At 42.2% G+C, this 17,988-nt stretch overlaps 1 protein-coding gene and 1 pseudogene across 1 annotated transcript; both read right to left on the bottom strand.

The window, feature by feature from the left end:
* Positions 1-614: 614 nt before the first annotated feature.
* Positions 615-1,612, bottom strand: LOC149265328 (E3 ubiquitin-protein ligase SINAT2 pseudogene; annotated as a pseudogene).
* A 3,956-nt stretch (positions 1,613-5,568) lies between these two features.
* Positions 5,569-6,430, bottom strand: LOC149265327 (E3 ubiquitin-protein ligase SINAT2-like). Its single transcript, XM_089429298.1, has one exon. It carries the CDS (start codon positions 6,285-6,287, stop codon positions 5,793-5,795), a length of 495 nt encoding a protein of 164 aa, XP_089285424.1. The 5' UTR covers positions 6,288-6,430; the 3' UTR covers positions 5,569-5,792.
* Positions 6,431-17,988: the final 11,558 nt, after the last annotated feature.

Below are 17,988 nucleotides of genomic sequence, written 5' to 3'. Positions count from 1 at the left end.
AAACTCCTCACAAAATTGAATAGCTGCTGTTTGCTAGGCTTCATGTTTCACCATTTGAAGGATACTGCCATCGTAGACAAACCCACTGGTTGCAGCTGTTGCTATTGGTCATTATGGAAAAAACTACCCTGTTGGTGGCTTCCTTTAGATTCTTGTCAAAATATGCGTATGGATTTGGATCACAGTATGCTGGAAGCTTTTCAAACTTCAAGAGAAGATGACGGAAACGTGATTCAAACCACCCTCTCCAACTCCGAAAATCATCTTCATCTGAAGCTGTAACATGGATTTGAATGAAAAAATCATAACTAGAGCAGAAAGGAAACCGTTCAAAGATTACATTCCAGTCACCACTATTTGGCAAGGTGCTCCAATTTAACTCCATGTCAATATCTGTCAACGAGAATGTTTCTCTTTGGATGCACAATAAAATATGATGTTGCACCATACGATTTATCGGAATTATAACCACAGAGGTAAACGCCAGGAAGACTCTTCTCATCAAGTGGAAGAAGAAATGACATTTGAACTTGTGAAATGTCAAGAGGACTCTCTGTATGTATAGATGCTGTGGGACAAGATATCAGAGCCTTCACTTACCATGATAGCAAAAGTTAAGAAACAAATGTCATGATCTCCACAACAGTGATATGGTCACAGATTTTCTTAAGACATATGACATAAACAGCACCATTCCCCTTGTCCTCTAAATCCTTGTACATGGCACTTCAGACAAGGCAGAACAAAGTATTAAAAGGTACACACATTGAAATGCGTATGTTCCACAACACTACATTTTTGCATCAGACTTGAGCATGCGAACACCAAATGCTTCCATCACCTGCAGACTCAATATAGATGAACACATCAAACCCTTCATTAATAATTTTACTCCAAATTCGAGGTAGATTAGACTACGATGAGTCATGGACCCACTATCTAGTAGGATTTACAAATAAGACAATTCCATAGCATCATCTCTGTTCTTTCCATATACGGCCTGTGACCCTCAGTTTCAGCTCTTGCCTGTCACCACCAGAGAAAAAAAAGGTCATATTCCTCTGAATAATCAAACCATCATGACTGTCCCGGACTTTCTTATGGTTGTCGCGAATGCTTCTTGGTATTCCTTGCCAACACAGCTTTCGTCCATTTGCCCCCACGCCAAAATTTTTTGCTTCATTATCATCACCCATAAAGCGCAAAAAGGCCATATACACAGGGGCCATTCCAAGCTGGAATGTTTCAAAGTGAAGACAGAATTGTTGACCAAAACAGTTGAATACCGTCAGCATCCATGTTGCATTCTCCACCTCCTGAGGATTAGGTTTTACATATCGACGATTGAAGGTGCAGCCATTGTGCATGTCCACCTTGTGATCATTTCTCAAGTGAGTCACAAGCGCTGGAATGTCCCCAGTAACTGAGCATTCAGAACCTACGTAAGGGAAACTGTAAGGCCTGAACATGCATTGTTGTTCATGCTTGAGCTTGCTATAATATGGGAATATGTCGTGACAACCAAGCTTTTGATGTCTGCAAGGAAGTTCCAGAGATTCTGCAACCTTTTCAAGAGCCAAACATCTTATATTCCCCAGTTCATGTCTGCAAGTGGGGCAACGGTTATGCACTCTCAACTTGCAGAAGTATTTACATGAGAAGATGAAACAGAATGCTCAGGTCAGTAAGGGACATAGTAACAAGAAGAATCAAAGTGACATTCATTTGGACCCATTGAATCGTTTTGTTCAGAGCCACTTTCGGGATATGTATATGGCAGGACAGAGGCTCGGAGTTCTGAATTAGTTGAGGATGGCATGGGGTATAACATACAAGAATAAAAGCTGCTTACGTATCCGTTGCTTTGCCTCTAGCAGATACAATCACAATACCGTTTGCATCATTGTGCTGGTGGAATGATCTTGACTAATACGACCCCATTTTCCGCCAAAGAAAAACAAATGTCAACCAGGTGTCTATGTTCTCTGTCGATGGAAGAACTAATACACGAACAGCTAGTACCGTTTACCCAATCTTTAACATTTCAAAAGCTCATCACTGACACGTACACGATCCCACAACCATGTAAACCTTGATATCTTCAATCTTATCTGAAAGATCTGACATTAGACCTTTAAGCAGATCAACCTCATCCACAGCAGTTGTAGCCCGTGTACAATAGGCATGATAGGATTTGGGCCTCCACTGAAAACTCGAACAAATCCCCAATTTCGTAGCACGCTACGAAATCACCTAAACAGGTAGCGCTGCGAAACTGCTAAAAAAGAATTCATGCGCTGCGAAAAGACCCTGTCTTTAAGCTAGGCTAAAAAAATTTGGCAACAGAATTTTCAGTGATAACAGTGGCTCCACTTGGGATAGTGTGCCCTTGTGGTACACTAAGAACTCGCAGGTCCAGTGCCTTATCCGTTTATGACAAACAGAAATTTGCTTGACAAGCATGACTGTAGGAGAAAGAAAGCTACTTCTACTGAAAAATGCTCAGTTGACCTTGAGCTTATTTGCATTTACCTATACCTACCTACCCTAACAATTTCAACTTCCTTCTGCTCAATCAATATGAAATTTCCAATGTAGCCAATCCTCTGTTTTATCTGATACTTGATTTCTTTGACTGCATCGGAATTCAGAGCCAATATGATGGTGTGATGACCGCTGCCACTGAAATTGTCTCTGATCTTTATAAGTAAACTGAAACACTGGAGAGTAAAACTCTTCCATGTAATCAGCTATAGGATCCCAGAACATCTGATCAGCTACATTTTTCTTGTAACCTTCCGGCTGTGCAAACTGATCTTCAACAACAGTGTTCAGTTCCTCAATCGTGAAAGAGAAAGGGACCAGCATTCTCTCCTTGCGTTCTGCCATAGAAAACTTCTGAAAATAATGATCATGATCATGAAAATTATATGCCTGAATTTGACCTTCTAAACCTTCAATATCTTTCTCAATGTCTTTGACAAATTCATCAAAAAATTTCATCTTATCCTCTGCCTTGTAGTCAAAGGATTTTAGATATGAGGACAAGGACAAAGAAAAATCTTCATTTGTTTCTTCTTTGCTATAATCATTATTCCATTGCTTAAAATCTGCAACTGAGGGAGAGTCTGCCACCAACTCTGACCTATCTATCCATTCCTCCAAAAACATGAGCCAAAAGTCTTGAAATGACTTAATGGATTTGACAGGAAAGCTTTCAACCCATTGTTTGCATTTCCCTTGAAGTGAATCATAGAATAACCTTATGCAAACATCCTCATGTTTAACTCTAAGAAGCTCAGCAAAATGACAGAAATCTGAGATATGCTTCAGAGTTAAACTCAAATCTTTTCCGTTAAATTTGGGACCATTCCTTAGAAAATATGCATCCTTGGGAAAATGATTTGGGAAACCATGAATTCCTGAGAAATCTATGCATGCATACCTTGAACTAAGAATGGCAGCTTCTGGGTCCTTCATAACTCCAGTGGAATCACCATGAATGTATGAACTTTCAATTCTTCAACAATGGAGTCGCCAAGGTAGATTTGCAGCCTCGAAAAACCTCTTTGAACTCCTGTTACCTTCAGAAATTCAATCTTAAAATTACGGGAGAGAATAAGCTTCAGGCTCCCGGCAGACGCACCAAAATGTTATCACAAAATCGTGTACTAAGGGCTGCTACTTAGCAAGATCTCATGCAACTATTTCAACCAGGCTTTAGACTAAGGCTTAGCCTCCTTAGTCAGAGAGGGCTCTCTCACAGATTTTTGATAGGAATTAATAACAAAAACAGATGGCTAACTCTTCAAACAGTACATGAAAATAAGCTGGTTGGAACAACAAAATAACACTTCTTCCATTGGGCTCATGGAGTCAAACACTTCTGCAGTAAACTATTAACTACTCAATCATGGAAGCCAAGGCATATAATGTTAAACACTCAGAACATTTCTCAAAAGGAACCTCAACTCATAAATATACACAGGAAGTCTGAGCACTAGGTGAATTCAGAGTGATTGCATATTTAGTGAGCTGTAAAACATAAAAGGATAAAAACAAAGCCACATATATTCTGAGCACTTGAACACATGATGAATCTTGGGAAGAAAAAGTAATCTTTATATTACTGTCAAAAGTCTTTTACATAAGCTGATATAAAAACTCTGTTTTTTCATAAATCTCCAACCCTTTGTTTATTTCTGTTTCATCTATTTATAGAGTTCTTCTACTTGACTCCGATTCATCTGAGGGGAATTCGAAGTCCTTTCCTAATGACACCTATTCACCTTTAACTAACTAATAAAAGCCACTTTCCTACTAATTGACAGCTCTAGACTCCTAAAACAATTAAAACTCTAATTCTACATCATGCTGGAAAAAGCATTTATTACAACCAAGATTCACTCTCTGCCAAGTGGACTACTATAGCGGTAGCTTTGATGGCTTTAATTACAATGAACTTCATTCTTTGACATCTGTTCTCTTTCTGGCGGTGGCTGTGATGAACCTTTAATGCTCCATGTTTGTCTTTAATGACATATCTTTCTATTACCTTGAAACATAGGCCCCTGTTTGTCGGTCTTTGATTTGCCTCAACATATTCGAATCCAAAGGAGTATGCTTTTATCCTTTAACAAAAAGAGCGGGCTGCCACATCCTGGATGTGCTGTAGGCTGTATTGATGGACAGGTGTCTCTCTTTTTAAAATTCCCACTTGTATACCAAACTGCCTGTTTATGTTAAAAACACCACCTACAGCAGTTTCGTAGCGCGCTACGAAACTGCTGTGTGATTTAAAAAACACAGTCTTCCTCTAAACTCCTCACAAAATTGAATAGCTGCTGTTTGCTAGGCTTCACGTTTCACCATTTGAAGGATACTGCCATCGTAGACAAACCCACTGGTTGCAGCTGTTGCTATTGGTCATTATGGAAAAAACTACCCTGTTGGTGGCTTCCTTTAGATTCTTGTCAAAATATGGGTATGGATTTGGATCACAGTATGCTGGAAGCTTTTCAAACTTCAAGAGAAGATGATGGAAACGTGATTCAAACCACCCTCTCCAACTCCGAAAATCATCTTCATCTGAAGCTGTAACATGGATTTGAATGAAAAAATCATAACTAGAGCAGAAAGGAAACCGTTCAAAGAGTACATTCCAGTCACCACTATTTGGCAAGGTGCTCCAATTTAACTCCATGTCAATATCTGTGAACGAGAATGTTTCTCTTTGGATGCACAATAAAATATGAAGTTGCACCATACGATTTATCGGAATTATAACCACAGAGGTAAACGCCAGGAAGACTCTTCTCATCAAGTGGAAGAAGAAATGACATTTGAACTTGTGAAATGTCAAGAGGACTCTCTGTATGTATAGATGTTGTGGGACAAGATATCAGAGCCTTCAGTTACCATGATAGCAAAAGTTAAGAAACAAATGTCATGATCTCCACAACAGTGATATGGTCACAGATTTTCTTAAGACATATGACATAAAAAGCACCATTCCCCTTGTCCTCTAAATCCTTGTACATGGCACTTCAGACAAGGCAGAACAAAGTATTAAAAGGTACACACATTGAAATGCGTATGTTCCACAACACTACATTTTTGCATCAGACTTGAGCATGCGAACACCAAATGCTTCCATCACCTGCAGACTCAATATAGATGAACACATCAAACCCTTCATTAATAATTTTACTCCAAATTCGAGGTAGATTAGACTACGATGAGTCATGGACCCACTATTTAGTAGGATTTACAAATAAGACAATTCCATAGCATCATCTCTGTTCTTTCCATATACGGCCTGTGACCCTCAGTTTCAGCTCTTGCCTGTCACCACCAGAGAAAAAAAAGGTCATATTCCTCTGAATAATCAAACCATCATGACTGTCCCGGACTTTCTTATGGCTGTCGCGAATGCTTCTTGGTATTCCTTGCCAAGACAGCTTTCGTCCATTTGCCCCCACGCCAAAATTTTTTGCTTCATTATCATCACCCATAAAGCGCAAAAAGGCCATATACACAGGGGCCATTCCAAGCTGGAATGTTTCAAAGTGAAGACAGAATTGTTGACCAAAACAGTTGAATACCGTCAGCATCCATGTTGCATTCTCCACCTCCTGAGGATTAGGTTTTACATATCGACGATTGAAGGTGCAGCCATTGTGCATGTCCACCTTGTGATCATTTCTCAAGTGAGTCACAAGCGCTGGAATGTCCCCAGTAACTGAGCATTCAGAACCTGCGTAAGGGCAACTGTAAGGCCTGAACATGCATTGTTGTTCATGCTTGAGCTTGCTATAATATGGGAATATGTCGTGACAACCAAGCTTTTGATGTCTGCAAGGAAGTTCCAGAGATTCTGCAACCTTTTCAAGAGCCAAACATCTTATATTCCCCAGTTCATGTCTGCAAGTGGGGCAACGGTTATGCACTCTCAACTTGCAGAAGTATTTACATGAGAAGATGAAACAGAATGCTCAGGTCAGTAAGGGACATAGTAACAAGAAGAATCAAAGTGACATTCATTTGGACCCATTGAATCATTTTGTTCAGAGCCACTTTCGGGATATGTATATGGCATGACAGAGGCTCGGAGTTCTGAATTAGTTGAGGATGGCATGGGGTATAACATACAAGAATAAAACTGCTTACGTATCCGTTGCTTTGCCTCTAGCAGATACAATCACAATACCGTTTGCATCATTGTGCTGGTGGAATGATCTTGACTAATACGACCCCATTTTCCGCCAAAGAAAAACAAATGTCAACCAGGTGTCTATGTTCTCTGTCAATGGAAGAACTAATACACGAACAGCTAGTACCGTTTACCCAATCTTTAACATTTCAAAAGCTCATCACTGACACGTACACGATCCCACAACCATGTAAACCTTGATATCTTCAATCTTATCTGAAAGATCTAACATTAGACCTTTAAGCAGATCAACCTCATCCACAGCAGTTGTAGCCCGTGTACAATAGGCATGATAGGATTTGGGCCTCCACTGAAAACTCGAACAAATCCCCAATTTCGTAGCACGCTACGAAATCACCTAAACAGGTAGCGCTGCGAAACTGCTAAAAAAGAATTCATGCGCTGCGAAAACACCCTGTCTTTAAGCTAGGCTAAAAATTTTTGGCAACAGAATTTTCAGTGATAACAGAGTGATTACAACCATCTATTGCATCAGTATTCCTTTTCCCCTTCAGCTTCTCTCTCTCTCTCCCTTCTTGCCAACTTCTTCAGATATGAGACAGTTCTCAACAGTTAAGTAGGCTATCCTTTCAAATGCTCTGACCCCTTTCACAATGAACCTAACTTTGCTTATGTAGAAATTGAGTTAGGGTTTCCAAGTTCCTCATAGAGTTCACTAGGGAAAAAGCAATGAACTTTCCCTACTTTTCAGCTCTTTCCCATTTGCCTCCTTCGTTCAGATTAGAATTTCTCCAAATAGGTTGATTTTGGATGTTTCCTTGCTTTTCTTGAGTAATTTTAGGAACAAATATCTAGATATTTGTGAGTCAATTTGTTCCTTTGACCCTTGGAACTGCATCTAGTTTCACTAACATTGTCCCCTGCCTAACAACTTGAGTTAGCAGGGTCACTAACACACCCTTAGGCTTGGTAACAAGCTTTATAAAGCAGGTTTTCAGTGTGCAACCAGTGTTAGTGTGGAATCAAGGCCTGTAATTGTGGTCTTTGCTTCAGTCATCATGTCTTTCACCTCTGAGTTGATGAGGAGGTCAATTTGTTGTATAACATGAAACATAAAGGATGAGTTTGTTTGCTTTTCATCTACCCCTTCGTGTGATTCATCCAACCATGAGGATGCCGACCAACATCTTGAATTTTTTGATCTTGGTTGTCGTGATCTCTTCAACTCATCATCCAATCATGATTTTGATTCACTCATTGTTAATCCGTCTAAGCCACTGGTCTACGAAGATCCATCTATCTACAAAGTCGAAATCCCATAGACCGTCGAGGCACTTCAGCTCGAGCTGGTGGTTATGTCAGGCCCTCGCTATGTTTAGGTTGGTTTCGCTTCTAATCAGGAAATTGTTCAAACACTCAAGGCTCGTAATCACTCATCTGTATGCACTCAAGATCAATCCAACACCTAGATTTTACTTCCTCCGCTCAAACTACACGATCCCATTACTCATGCATTAGAGGAGTCTTACATTGCAAGCACTCATGCATGACACAAATTATCTTTATTTCTTTCATTTTCTTGCATGTCACAGTCAAGAGTGTGCTTATGCTTCAGAGTTGCACGTAGTGTCACACAACACCATGATAAGTCCATGGACTACCCATCATGCACATGCACTCACTTATGTCCCGTGGGTACTTTGAATCACGAAGTGTGGTTATCTTCATTGTTATATCTTTCTTGCTTGGTGGTTCACACATCTGGGTTGCTCTTCGACCAAGACTTCACCAACATGGGTCTACCAATGCACCGATGGCTGCATTGGAAGTATCACTTGATGTGATTAGGCCCATGTACCAGTAGTGTAGGAGTAAGAGTAGTGTTTTATTTTAGTTGTTTGTTTGAATGCTTTTTTGATTACGTGTTTTTTTTGCTTGCTTGTTTGTTTACTTGCTTCACTTTCATTTTTTCTTCTACTTTTGCTTTGCTTTGTTGCTTGTTAAATCATTCACTTGTTTCATTCATAGGTTAGTTTTGCATGAAACCATGTATGACTCTTGAAGTGAGCTGGGTAAAGTAAAAGAGGGCTTGTACAACTATCACTACTTGGTTATTTGTCGTCCTACCTATGTATGATGAGCTTGTTACTTTTAGTCCATGATATGTTGAAGGAAAATATGTAATGTTCGAAGTGAACCTTAGTGTAAACACAATGCTTGCGCACCAACTAGTGTCACCTTCTCTAGTCGATTTGTTTTGGGTTAACCCTTGCCAGCTCAGTCAAGTAGAGTAAGGTAAGGGGGAAAACCTTAATAGGCACGTCAGAGATACAATTAACTACTTCTCTTCTCGAACAACCTCTTCTGCTCTCAATAAGTCAGGATCCCTCTTCCGCCTTTGAAATGAATAAGTGTTATGCACAATGAAAAATGAAAAATGAATAAAGTGAAAGAAGAGAAAGGCTTCCTGCATAGGGAGGTGATGCAAGTAAATCCACCGAGATACTGACCAGGCTCTCTCGTAGCAGAGGCATTCTTGTGTTCCTATGTGACTCCACCAAGGTACTGTCTAGGCCTGTTGGCAGTGGAGCACCATCAAAGATGACACTAAGACTTTGATGACTATACTGCTTGTGCACCTATATACTCCTCAACCCCAATCAAAACAACTGTGTTTCTTAGGCTTAGAATGTGTATCAATTGACCAAGATTTTGGTGGATGCTACATCTTACAATCAAGCTAGTGTGTAGCCAAGAGGAGCTGAGAAATGAACAATACTTCCAGATGTGCTAGACTTACTTTTCATGAACAAGGTCCATTCAGAGAGCTGGATTTCTACCAGTGTGTCACCAAGTGTTGTAGTGCCTACAACCACCCTCCAAAAAATTTCCTTAGCCTGTTTTGGAGCCTCCCTACCAACCTTACACAACACTTTGTCTTGCTTCGTCAAGTACTCAAGCTTCAAGTGTTTTCCTCACACAAAGGTAGCCTGTTGATCACAGTTGATGCATCCCCCTCAGAGGCTGCTCTCCCGAACTTGGTATAGCTACAGGTTGAGTAGTTTCCCCTTGAAAATTGCACATTTTTGGAGGGAAAGCAACCTTCTCTCGAGAAATTGCGCAATCCTCTTTGACAGCCTGTTGGGCTCCAGGATTGCGCAATCCTGCCAGCCAATCCTCCCACCAATATTTGTGAAAATTTTCCTAGCAGCAAGCTATTCAACCTAGGATAGTTGGTCTGCACAGAAATTGTGCAAATCTCCTGGGAATCCAGCCTAGCTCCCAACCAGAAAGGAACATTTTTCTCCAGTAGTTAAGCAGTCTCTTGCATGTACAACCGAGTTGACTGGTTCCCTCCGAGACTGAGAAAAATATTCTTGCATGCATAGGCTATTTTTCCCAAGGCAACATGCAAAGGCATCCCTTTTTTCAGGAATCTATGTTTAGCAGTTGGAGGTTACATGGAAGGAGCAATTCCGAAACCTCCCACCAAGTGTCGCTTCCCCTAGATTTGTGGCATGCGCATCACAACCTCAATGTTAAAAAAAAATATCAACCAGTCATTGCAAAGATCATTCCTCACATTCAAATTGCAGCTCTCACATCCCACATCCCATCTAGGAGTAGTCAGCACATTCAACTCAAATGTTTTGGGGTAAGACCTCTTCCCATGCCTTGTGCTACATTTCTGTCACTTTTTGTGTTTTCGCTTGTGGGAGTACTATTTGCTTGATCACTTTGAACAATTACTGTCATTTACATATATATTAGCTTGTCCTATCTTTGTTTTAGTTTCTGTTTCTATCTCACTACTGTCGCATGCATGAAACTAATTTTGCATGCCTAATCGGAAAACTTCCTCACCCACACGCATGTTGACTCTAGGACTATTTTGCGCATTTCTGGAGTACAGTGGCTACTTGGCCCAAGAAATTGCGCAAATCTATCCCTCAGCCAGTAGTCCTTCCCAGCCGGAATTACGCATTACACAATCTGTTGGCTTGAAGGTCCCTAACCCAGGTTCAATGTTAGGTAGCCAGGAAAATACCTACACTACTGGCCCTTTCGGCATCAATCCGCGGAGTGTGGATTGAAGTCTCACCTGAAGCAATATGGGGGGGGGGCAGGAACCAAGTTTCCGCACTCTGAGATGGTTGTGATATCGGTTCTTAGATTTTCACTCTGCCTTCACACAAATTGATAAGCCTTATAGGGCTTATCAATGTACTCCTCTTGTTTTCCCTTGGGGCCTCTGCGAAAGTCTCCAATCTTCCTTTGCAAACACTAAATAGATATATCAGGTGCTTACGTGCTCTTGTAATTAGTCTTACTTCTGTGTCTACCCAAATTAGCTTAAGTATTGGTTAAAATTAACATGCATTACTGTTATCTTCGTGTAAACATATATTCTTACTTGCGTTCATATGGCAAAGTGAAATACATAGATTCACACATCAATATAGCATTAATTTGTAACCTCAGTATATGGCATAATTGCAACATTCATAATATGAGTAAAATAACACACACACATAGATGGAAAGTACACAGTAATTTTAGAATACTTCTCTTTATTGATGATTCAGATTCTTGATACAGACTCTATCTACCCTTCGCACACAGCTGCAGAGGTTCATGCACTCAGTTGCGGACTTCTACCCTAGGCCTTTGTGCACTCAACTGCAGAGCCTCTTCCTATGCTAAGGCTCTTGCTCTTAGCTCTTTACAGACTCATCTAGTACTCCTCCTTCCCTTCCCTTTTCCCCTAGTACTGACTTAAACTCCTCTTAAGACCTCCCTTTTATACAATCCCATGGTCTACGGACTAAGGGCGGATCTCCAAAACTGACATAACCTATCTAGACTGAGGGTGGAAAATTGTTTTTGAATTTAGATATCTTCATGCTCTGTGACCACAAAATGTGGATAATTTACATTTCTCTATACAAATTTCAGCCTTCTAACCACAAACTTTGGTTTTTAACCCCAAAAATGACCCCCAGGGGACCAGTTCCCAACAGGCCCCCAACACAAACATGGTGACTCTCCCTTGAGTCACTTAGCTGGCACAAGGATCTTGTCGGGAAGACCTCCCAGCTTGACTTGGGTAGCTACTACCTCAGTGGCACACTGTGTTGCCACTTGCTTCATCTCCTCGACCAACTGCTCCATCGTTGGCCCTATGTTATCGAACTTAATCTTTTGTTGAGTCTCTTGTAGACTGGCCAGCTTGCCTTCAAGAGTGGTCATGATCAAGTAGGCCTCGTCCAACATGACTTCCTTGTGCTAAGTTACATCTACCTGCTCTTTCAACGACTTGGCCTCCTACAGCTTAGCTAACCTCTGCGTGATGGCGACAGTACACGTTGTTGCTTTGACTTCTTCGTAGCACTGCTGCAACTCTCGTGCTTCTGTTTCTAGCCACTGTACCATAGGATCTTCTTGCAGGTAGGTGAAAACCTCAAGTGACTCCTCGAAGAGCCTGGTACAATACTTTACTACGCTCTCCATCCCTGCTACCACATCTTTCACAGTTGTCTCGCGCTGCTCTTTGATCTCTGGCAGAGTTGAAGGTTGGGCCTTCAACTGCAATTTTTCAATTTTGAGGTTAAACTCCAGCTGAACCTTCACCAATTCAGTTCATGCATCTCACACTCCAGTAACGAGCTTCCAAACCCTCACATCAATTGGCTCGGCCGCGAGAATGCCCAACTCTGGGACAGTCCTACACGCTTCAGTTATGATAGTGGTAATGTGTTGGTTCTTATCTGTAATGTCTTTGACAAGGTTCATGGTGGAGTCTCTCTGCACATTTAGCTAGGTGTTGTTGAGATTTTTTTCACTGATCACCTATAACACACACTGTTCATGGGCCCGAAGTTCTACAATCACGCCGTCCTGCAAAAGTTAAAGCGCCTAATTTGGAAGCGTGGCCAGGTTGAGTCCAACTCTCTTGAGTGTTCTGATAGTGGGTCTAGTCTCTGTTGTTAGTGCTCCTTCCAACAGTACTATTGCTCTGGGATCCCTTCCACACAACATCCCTGTGGCTTCTATTGGATTGAGGGGGTCTGACCTAGGTTTAACGTTAATTAGCTAATCAAATCCCTACACCACTTGCCCTTTTTGTATCAACCCAAAGAGTGTGGACCAAAGTATCACCCAAAGCAGTATTGGGGGATGCTAGAACCAAGTCTCTGCACCCTAACATGGTTGTGATGTCGGTTTATTCCCTATATTTATGCCTTCATATAGGTCACTTTGCTCTAGGGCTTGCCAGATGAACCCTCTATTCCACCCTTCAATACCTCCACGAAAGAGCATGATTGCTCTTTGTACAACCATAACATGCGGCTTAGGTACTTTCACACTGCTATGGCAACGTATCGTGCAGATTCCTAAACTAGTCTAAGTGTTTTACTTATCTCATTAGATAATCACAGTTAGTGTCATGTAAACAGATATCCTTAATTGCATTAAGTTATCCAATGTAATTGCATTAATTTGCGCATCATATAAGCATTAAAAAAGGGAATTCATACATAAAATGACAAGATACATTAATCAGAAACAAAGACATAGAATTGTAGAATATTCTTCTTTATTGATATTTCCAAGTAATTACAGACTCTATCCACCCTGCGCACACAGCTATAGGGGTTTGAGCACTCAGCTGTAGAGCCTCTACCTATGTTATGACCCGAAACTCAGACTTCTTACTTCAGAGCTATGACTCTCTTATCTTTTGTGTCTCTAAAACTACTTAGAGCTTAGCTCTTTTTATACAATCCCATGGTCCGCGGACCATGGGCAGATCTCTTATAGCTAACTTTACTTTACAAAACTAAGGGAGGACAACCCTTTATGACTCATGACACCTTCACACTCAGTAACCAAAAAATGCAGAGTCTTCACAAGTTGTTACAAAATTTTACCAAAACATGGGCTTTTAGCCCCAAAACTGTCCTTAGGGATCCCCTTCCCAACAGGCCCCCCAACAAAAATATCGTGACTCGCCCTCAAGTCACTCAATAGGCGTAAAGATATTTGTGTGAAGCCCTTCCAGCTCAAATAATTTGACCGCAACTTCAGTTGTGCACTATGCGGCTGCCTGCTTCGTGTCTTCCACTGTCTGCTCAGTCACTGTTCCTACGCTGTCGGCATGAAGATTTTTTTGTGTCACTTACAGAATCACAAGCTTGCCTTCAATAGATCCTGTCACTGTGTAAGCCTCATCTAGACAGGGCTTTCATCTTGCCTTCAACACTACTTCCTTGTGCAGTGCTGCATCCTCCTATTCCTTCAGCTACTTGGCCTCTTGTAGCTTGGCTTGTCTTTGTGTCAGTGCGACGGATCGCGCTGTGCCCTTAACCTCATCGTAGCGCTGCTATAGCTTACACACTTCCATCTCTAGCCACTGTACATTGGGGTCATCCTGCAAGCTGGTCAGGACCTCAAATGACTATTCAAACAATCTCGTGTAGTCTGCTATTGCACTATCCACTGCCACGACTTATTCTGTGACAGTGGTTGCCTAATGTTCCTTCACTTCTGGTGGGGTTGAAAGCTGGGCCTTCAACTGTAACTCCGTAATTTGCAGGTTCTACTGTAACTGAACCCACGCCATCTCAGTGTGAGTGTCACATACCTTTGTGGCTGACTTACAGATGTAGACCTCGACTGGCTCCTCCTTTGGAACGGCCAACTCTGGACCATTCAACATGCCTCCTCAATGACCTCCATAATACGCTTACTCTCATTGGTCACCTCGTTCTCAATGGTGATGGAATAATTTCTCTATAGGGCCATATGCTCGTTGTTGATCCACTGTTCACTGATCACCTGGAGGGAGTGGTGCTCACGAACCCTCGGTTTTGCAATTACTCCATCCTGCAAGAGCTGGAGTGCTTCATGCAGGAGCACTTCCAAGTTCAACCTTACTCCCATTAGGGCACTAAAAGTGGGCCTGCAGCCTCATCCTATGTGGCCACTACTCCATTTGGCAGCAGTATTGCACTGGAAGCCTTCGTGCGTAGTGTGTCAGCAGCCTTTGAAGTTCTGATAGCCAATTTGGTAGAAATCGTGCCAGGCTGCGATGCATTGGTCTGCATCTCTTGCAACCCTATCTGGATAGCCCCCAGGATGATTTTTTGTTGCTGCTAAAATTGTTGCAGGGCCTCCGCAGTGACATCCCTTACTCTGTCACTGATATCATGCAAGTCACCATCTGTTAATGTGATGGGGTCCAGTGAGGTCTTGGTCGCCTTTGATTTCTTCCTGAATCCTCCCTTCTCCAGCTCTCTTCAATGCTTGATGGAAGCATATGTCTCTTGAGGGTTTGTGCCATGCTATTCAATCTCCTCTTCTGTCTAAGGTGAAGGTGACCTCACACATTTGTCAGAGCCCCACTCTGTCCCACCTATCTACTTCCCTATCTACTGCATGACCTCATGCTCTACCTAGGCCTTATCAGCAGCCTCCTTTTTTCTCTTTTCGACCAGCTATGCCATCTTAAGCTTGGCCTCCTCCTTTTTCTTCTTCGTGGCGGACTTGCTCTGGCCCACTGCCATGTTTGTGGTAGTGTGCCACTCTGCCAACCATTAATCAAGAATCGCATCGATGCCGTCATCCGTTTCCAAATAAGGAAATTCGTACCATTTCTGTGCAGGGTCCTTTTGCACCCTTATGGATACTTGATGGAAGTCGGCTTTGAATTCGGCGTAATCCTGCAGGTTGGCGTACACCATTGGTGACAATCGTAGTTTGTGATTGATGACCATATGGATGTTCATATCCATCAAGATCCAAAAGATCTTATTGTCCCTGACTCGCTTAGCATCCTTGGTCACCCATAGCAAAGCATACTTCACTGCTATAGGGAGGTAGTAGAGGAGTCGGCACAGGAAATGTAAATAGAGGCAGAACTAGATGCTTCAGAGGTCGCTGAGGTGCTCACTGAAGTCCCTAAATCACCAAGAATGCCAAGACCGAAGCTGACCCCAACTAAAGAGACTATGAAGAATAAAAAGGGCAAGAAACCTTCCATACCGAAGAAATTATAAATACCAAAGAAATAGTAGAGGAGTCAGCACAGGAAATGGAAGTAGAGGAAGAACTAGCTACTCCAGAGGTCGCCGAGGTGCTCGTTTAAGTCCCTAAATCACTGAGAATGCTGAGACCAAAGCCGACCCCAACTAAAGAGATTGTGAAGGATAAAAAGGGCAAGCAGTCTACCATATTGGTGTGCGCATCGCTAAGGAGAAACCCACCAACTATAAACTACACTGCCCGGGTTGGGGAGCTGCACAAGTGGAGGATGGTATGAAGCAAGGAAGTGTCACAAGGTCCACAAGAGCATGGAGGGAGCTGTACTACCCAGGGATAAATCGCGCAGGCCAGCCGGAAAGTGACCGTTAAAGTCACTGATCACGATTTGACGGTTGAAATGTGGCCAAATGGAGCAAGCGACTGACATATAAGATGTGATTTATGGCTCAAATCATTGAAAATATGCTGCTAATTTGGCATTAATGAACTGAATTTGGGGGAAACAATTAGATTTTAATTCAAATGCCCTATAAATTACAAGTGGTTATCTAGCGAAAAACACTTGGCATTTTGAGAATTGAGTTGTTGAGCTCTCAGGCACCCATAAACCGAGAATTCTTTGAGGCTTTCAAAGAGACTCCCGCATTTACAAACTTGCCAAAGACATCGCAAGCACTGTTAGAAATCATTATGTCAGCACCTATAGAAATTATAAATACCGAAGAAATAGTAGAGGAGTCAGTACAGGAAATGGAAATAGAGGTAGAACTAGCTGCTCCAGATGTTGCCAAGGTGCTCGCTAAAGTCCCTAAATAATTGAGAATGTCGAGACAAAAGCCGACCCCAAATAAAGAGACCATGAAGGATAAAAAGGGCAAGCAGCCTTCCATACTGGTGCATGCATCACCAAGGAGAAACCCACTGAATAGGAGAAAGGCAAGGCCATAAACTTAGAACCAGAGGAGGAAGACATTGAAGACATCTCGATGGATGATGAGGATGTGGGAGCTGAAGTGGAGGAGGTTGAAACCCAGGGTGTATACACTATTACTTGGTTGCCAGAGTATGTCCCTCCATGCAAGCATAAGACCAGGATACCAAAGGACATTGATGAGAGCAAGACTCCCCTATAAACACCTCTACTGCCAAACGAAATTGTTTTCGACGGTCCACACTTGGCATGAGTGCTGTTGCTGAAACATGAAGACTGGGACTTGGAAAACCATGAGAAGTTACCACACCTAGCAACTGAGTAACTAATGTGCCGCATCATTGATATGAATACGGGAATGACCGCATTGGAGCCGTAGAGGTGGCTCAAGGGAGTAGAAAAGGCAAGGTTGCTGAACCTGCTCTAGGTGCCACACTACAACCGCACCCCGGTAACAGTTTTGGTCATCAAGCAGCTGCTGTGCTTGGTGCATGATGGGTGTCTGTGGCTGGAGGATCCAATACCCATCACAGATAGGTTAATTCACCGGATAATGCGACTTCCGTATATAGGAGAGAATCTGGCGATGATCTTTGGCAAAAAGGGTGGTGATTAGGCTCTAGTAGAATCGATGAAAGAAAAATTTAAGCTGGTGAATAATCCACGCGAATATTCTATATCCAACATCTACGACCCCACTGTGAAGGTAGCCACATAGATCTTAGCGGGGAAGGTGATGAGGAAGTGTTGCCCTGATGAGGTGCCGACACCTATCATCGTGCTAGCAGCACAGTGAACTGAAGGAGTCTAGTTCAACTAGTCAGACTACCCTCGTGGAGTGTTCCTGGTGAATTGTCGCGAAGCATAAGAGCTCAACAAGACATCTTCAATTTCTTCCTCCTCTGGTTCTAAGTTTATGGCCTTGCCTTTCTCTTGTGCGGTGGGTTTTCATGGGTTTCTCCTTGGCGATGCATGCACCAGTATGGAAGGTTGCTTGTCCTTTTTATCCTTCGTGGTCTCTTTAGTTGGGGTTGGCTTTGAGCTCAGAGTTATTGATGATTTAGGGACTTTAACGAGCACCTTGACGACCTCTGGAGCAGTTAGTTTTGCCTCTATTTCCATTTCTTGTGCCGACTCCTCTACTACTTCTTCGGTATTTATAATTTATGTAGGTGCCGACATAACGCTTTCTAACGGTGCTCACGATGTCTCTAGCAAGTTTGCAAATGCGGGAGTCTCTTTGAAAGCCTCGAAGAATTCTTGTTTCATGGGTGCCTAAGAGCCCAACAACTCAATTTTAAAAATGGAAAGTGCTTTTCACTAGATAGCCACTGGTAAT

Source organism: Pinus tabuliformis, chromosome 6 (genome assembly GCF_031772625.1).
Source record: "Pinus tabuliformis cultivar Carrire ecotype Pingquan chromosome 6, CPIR1, whole genome shotgun sequence".
In the NCBI taxonomy this organism is placed as follows: domain Eukaryota; kingdom Viridiplantae; phylum Streptophyta; class Pinopsida; order Pinales; family Pinaceae; genus Pinus; species Pinus tabuliformis.
The sequence above is the reverse complement of the archived record's forward strand: the minus strand, read 5'-3'. Positions and strand labels throughout refer to the sequence as shown.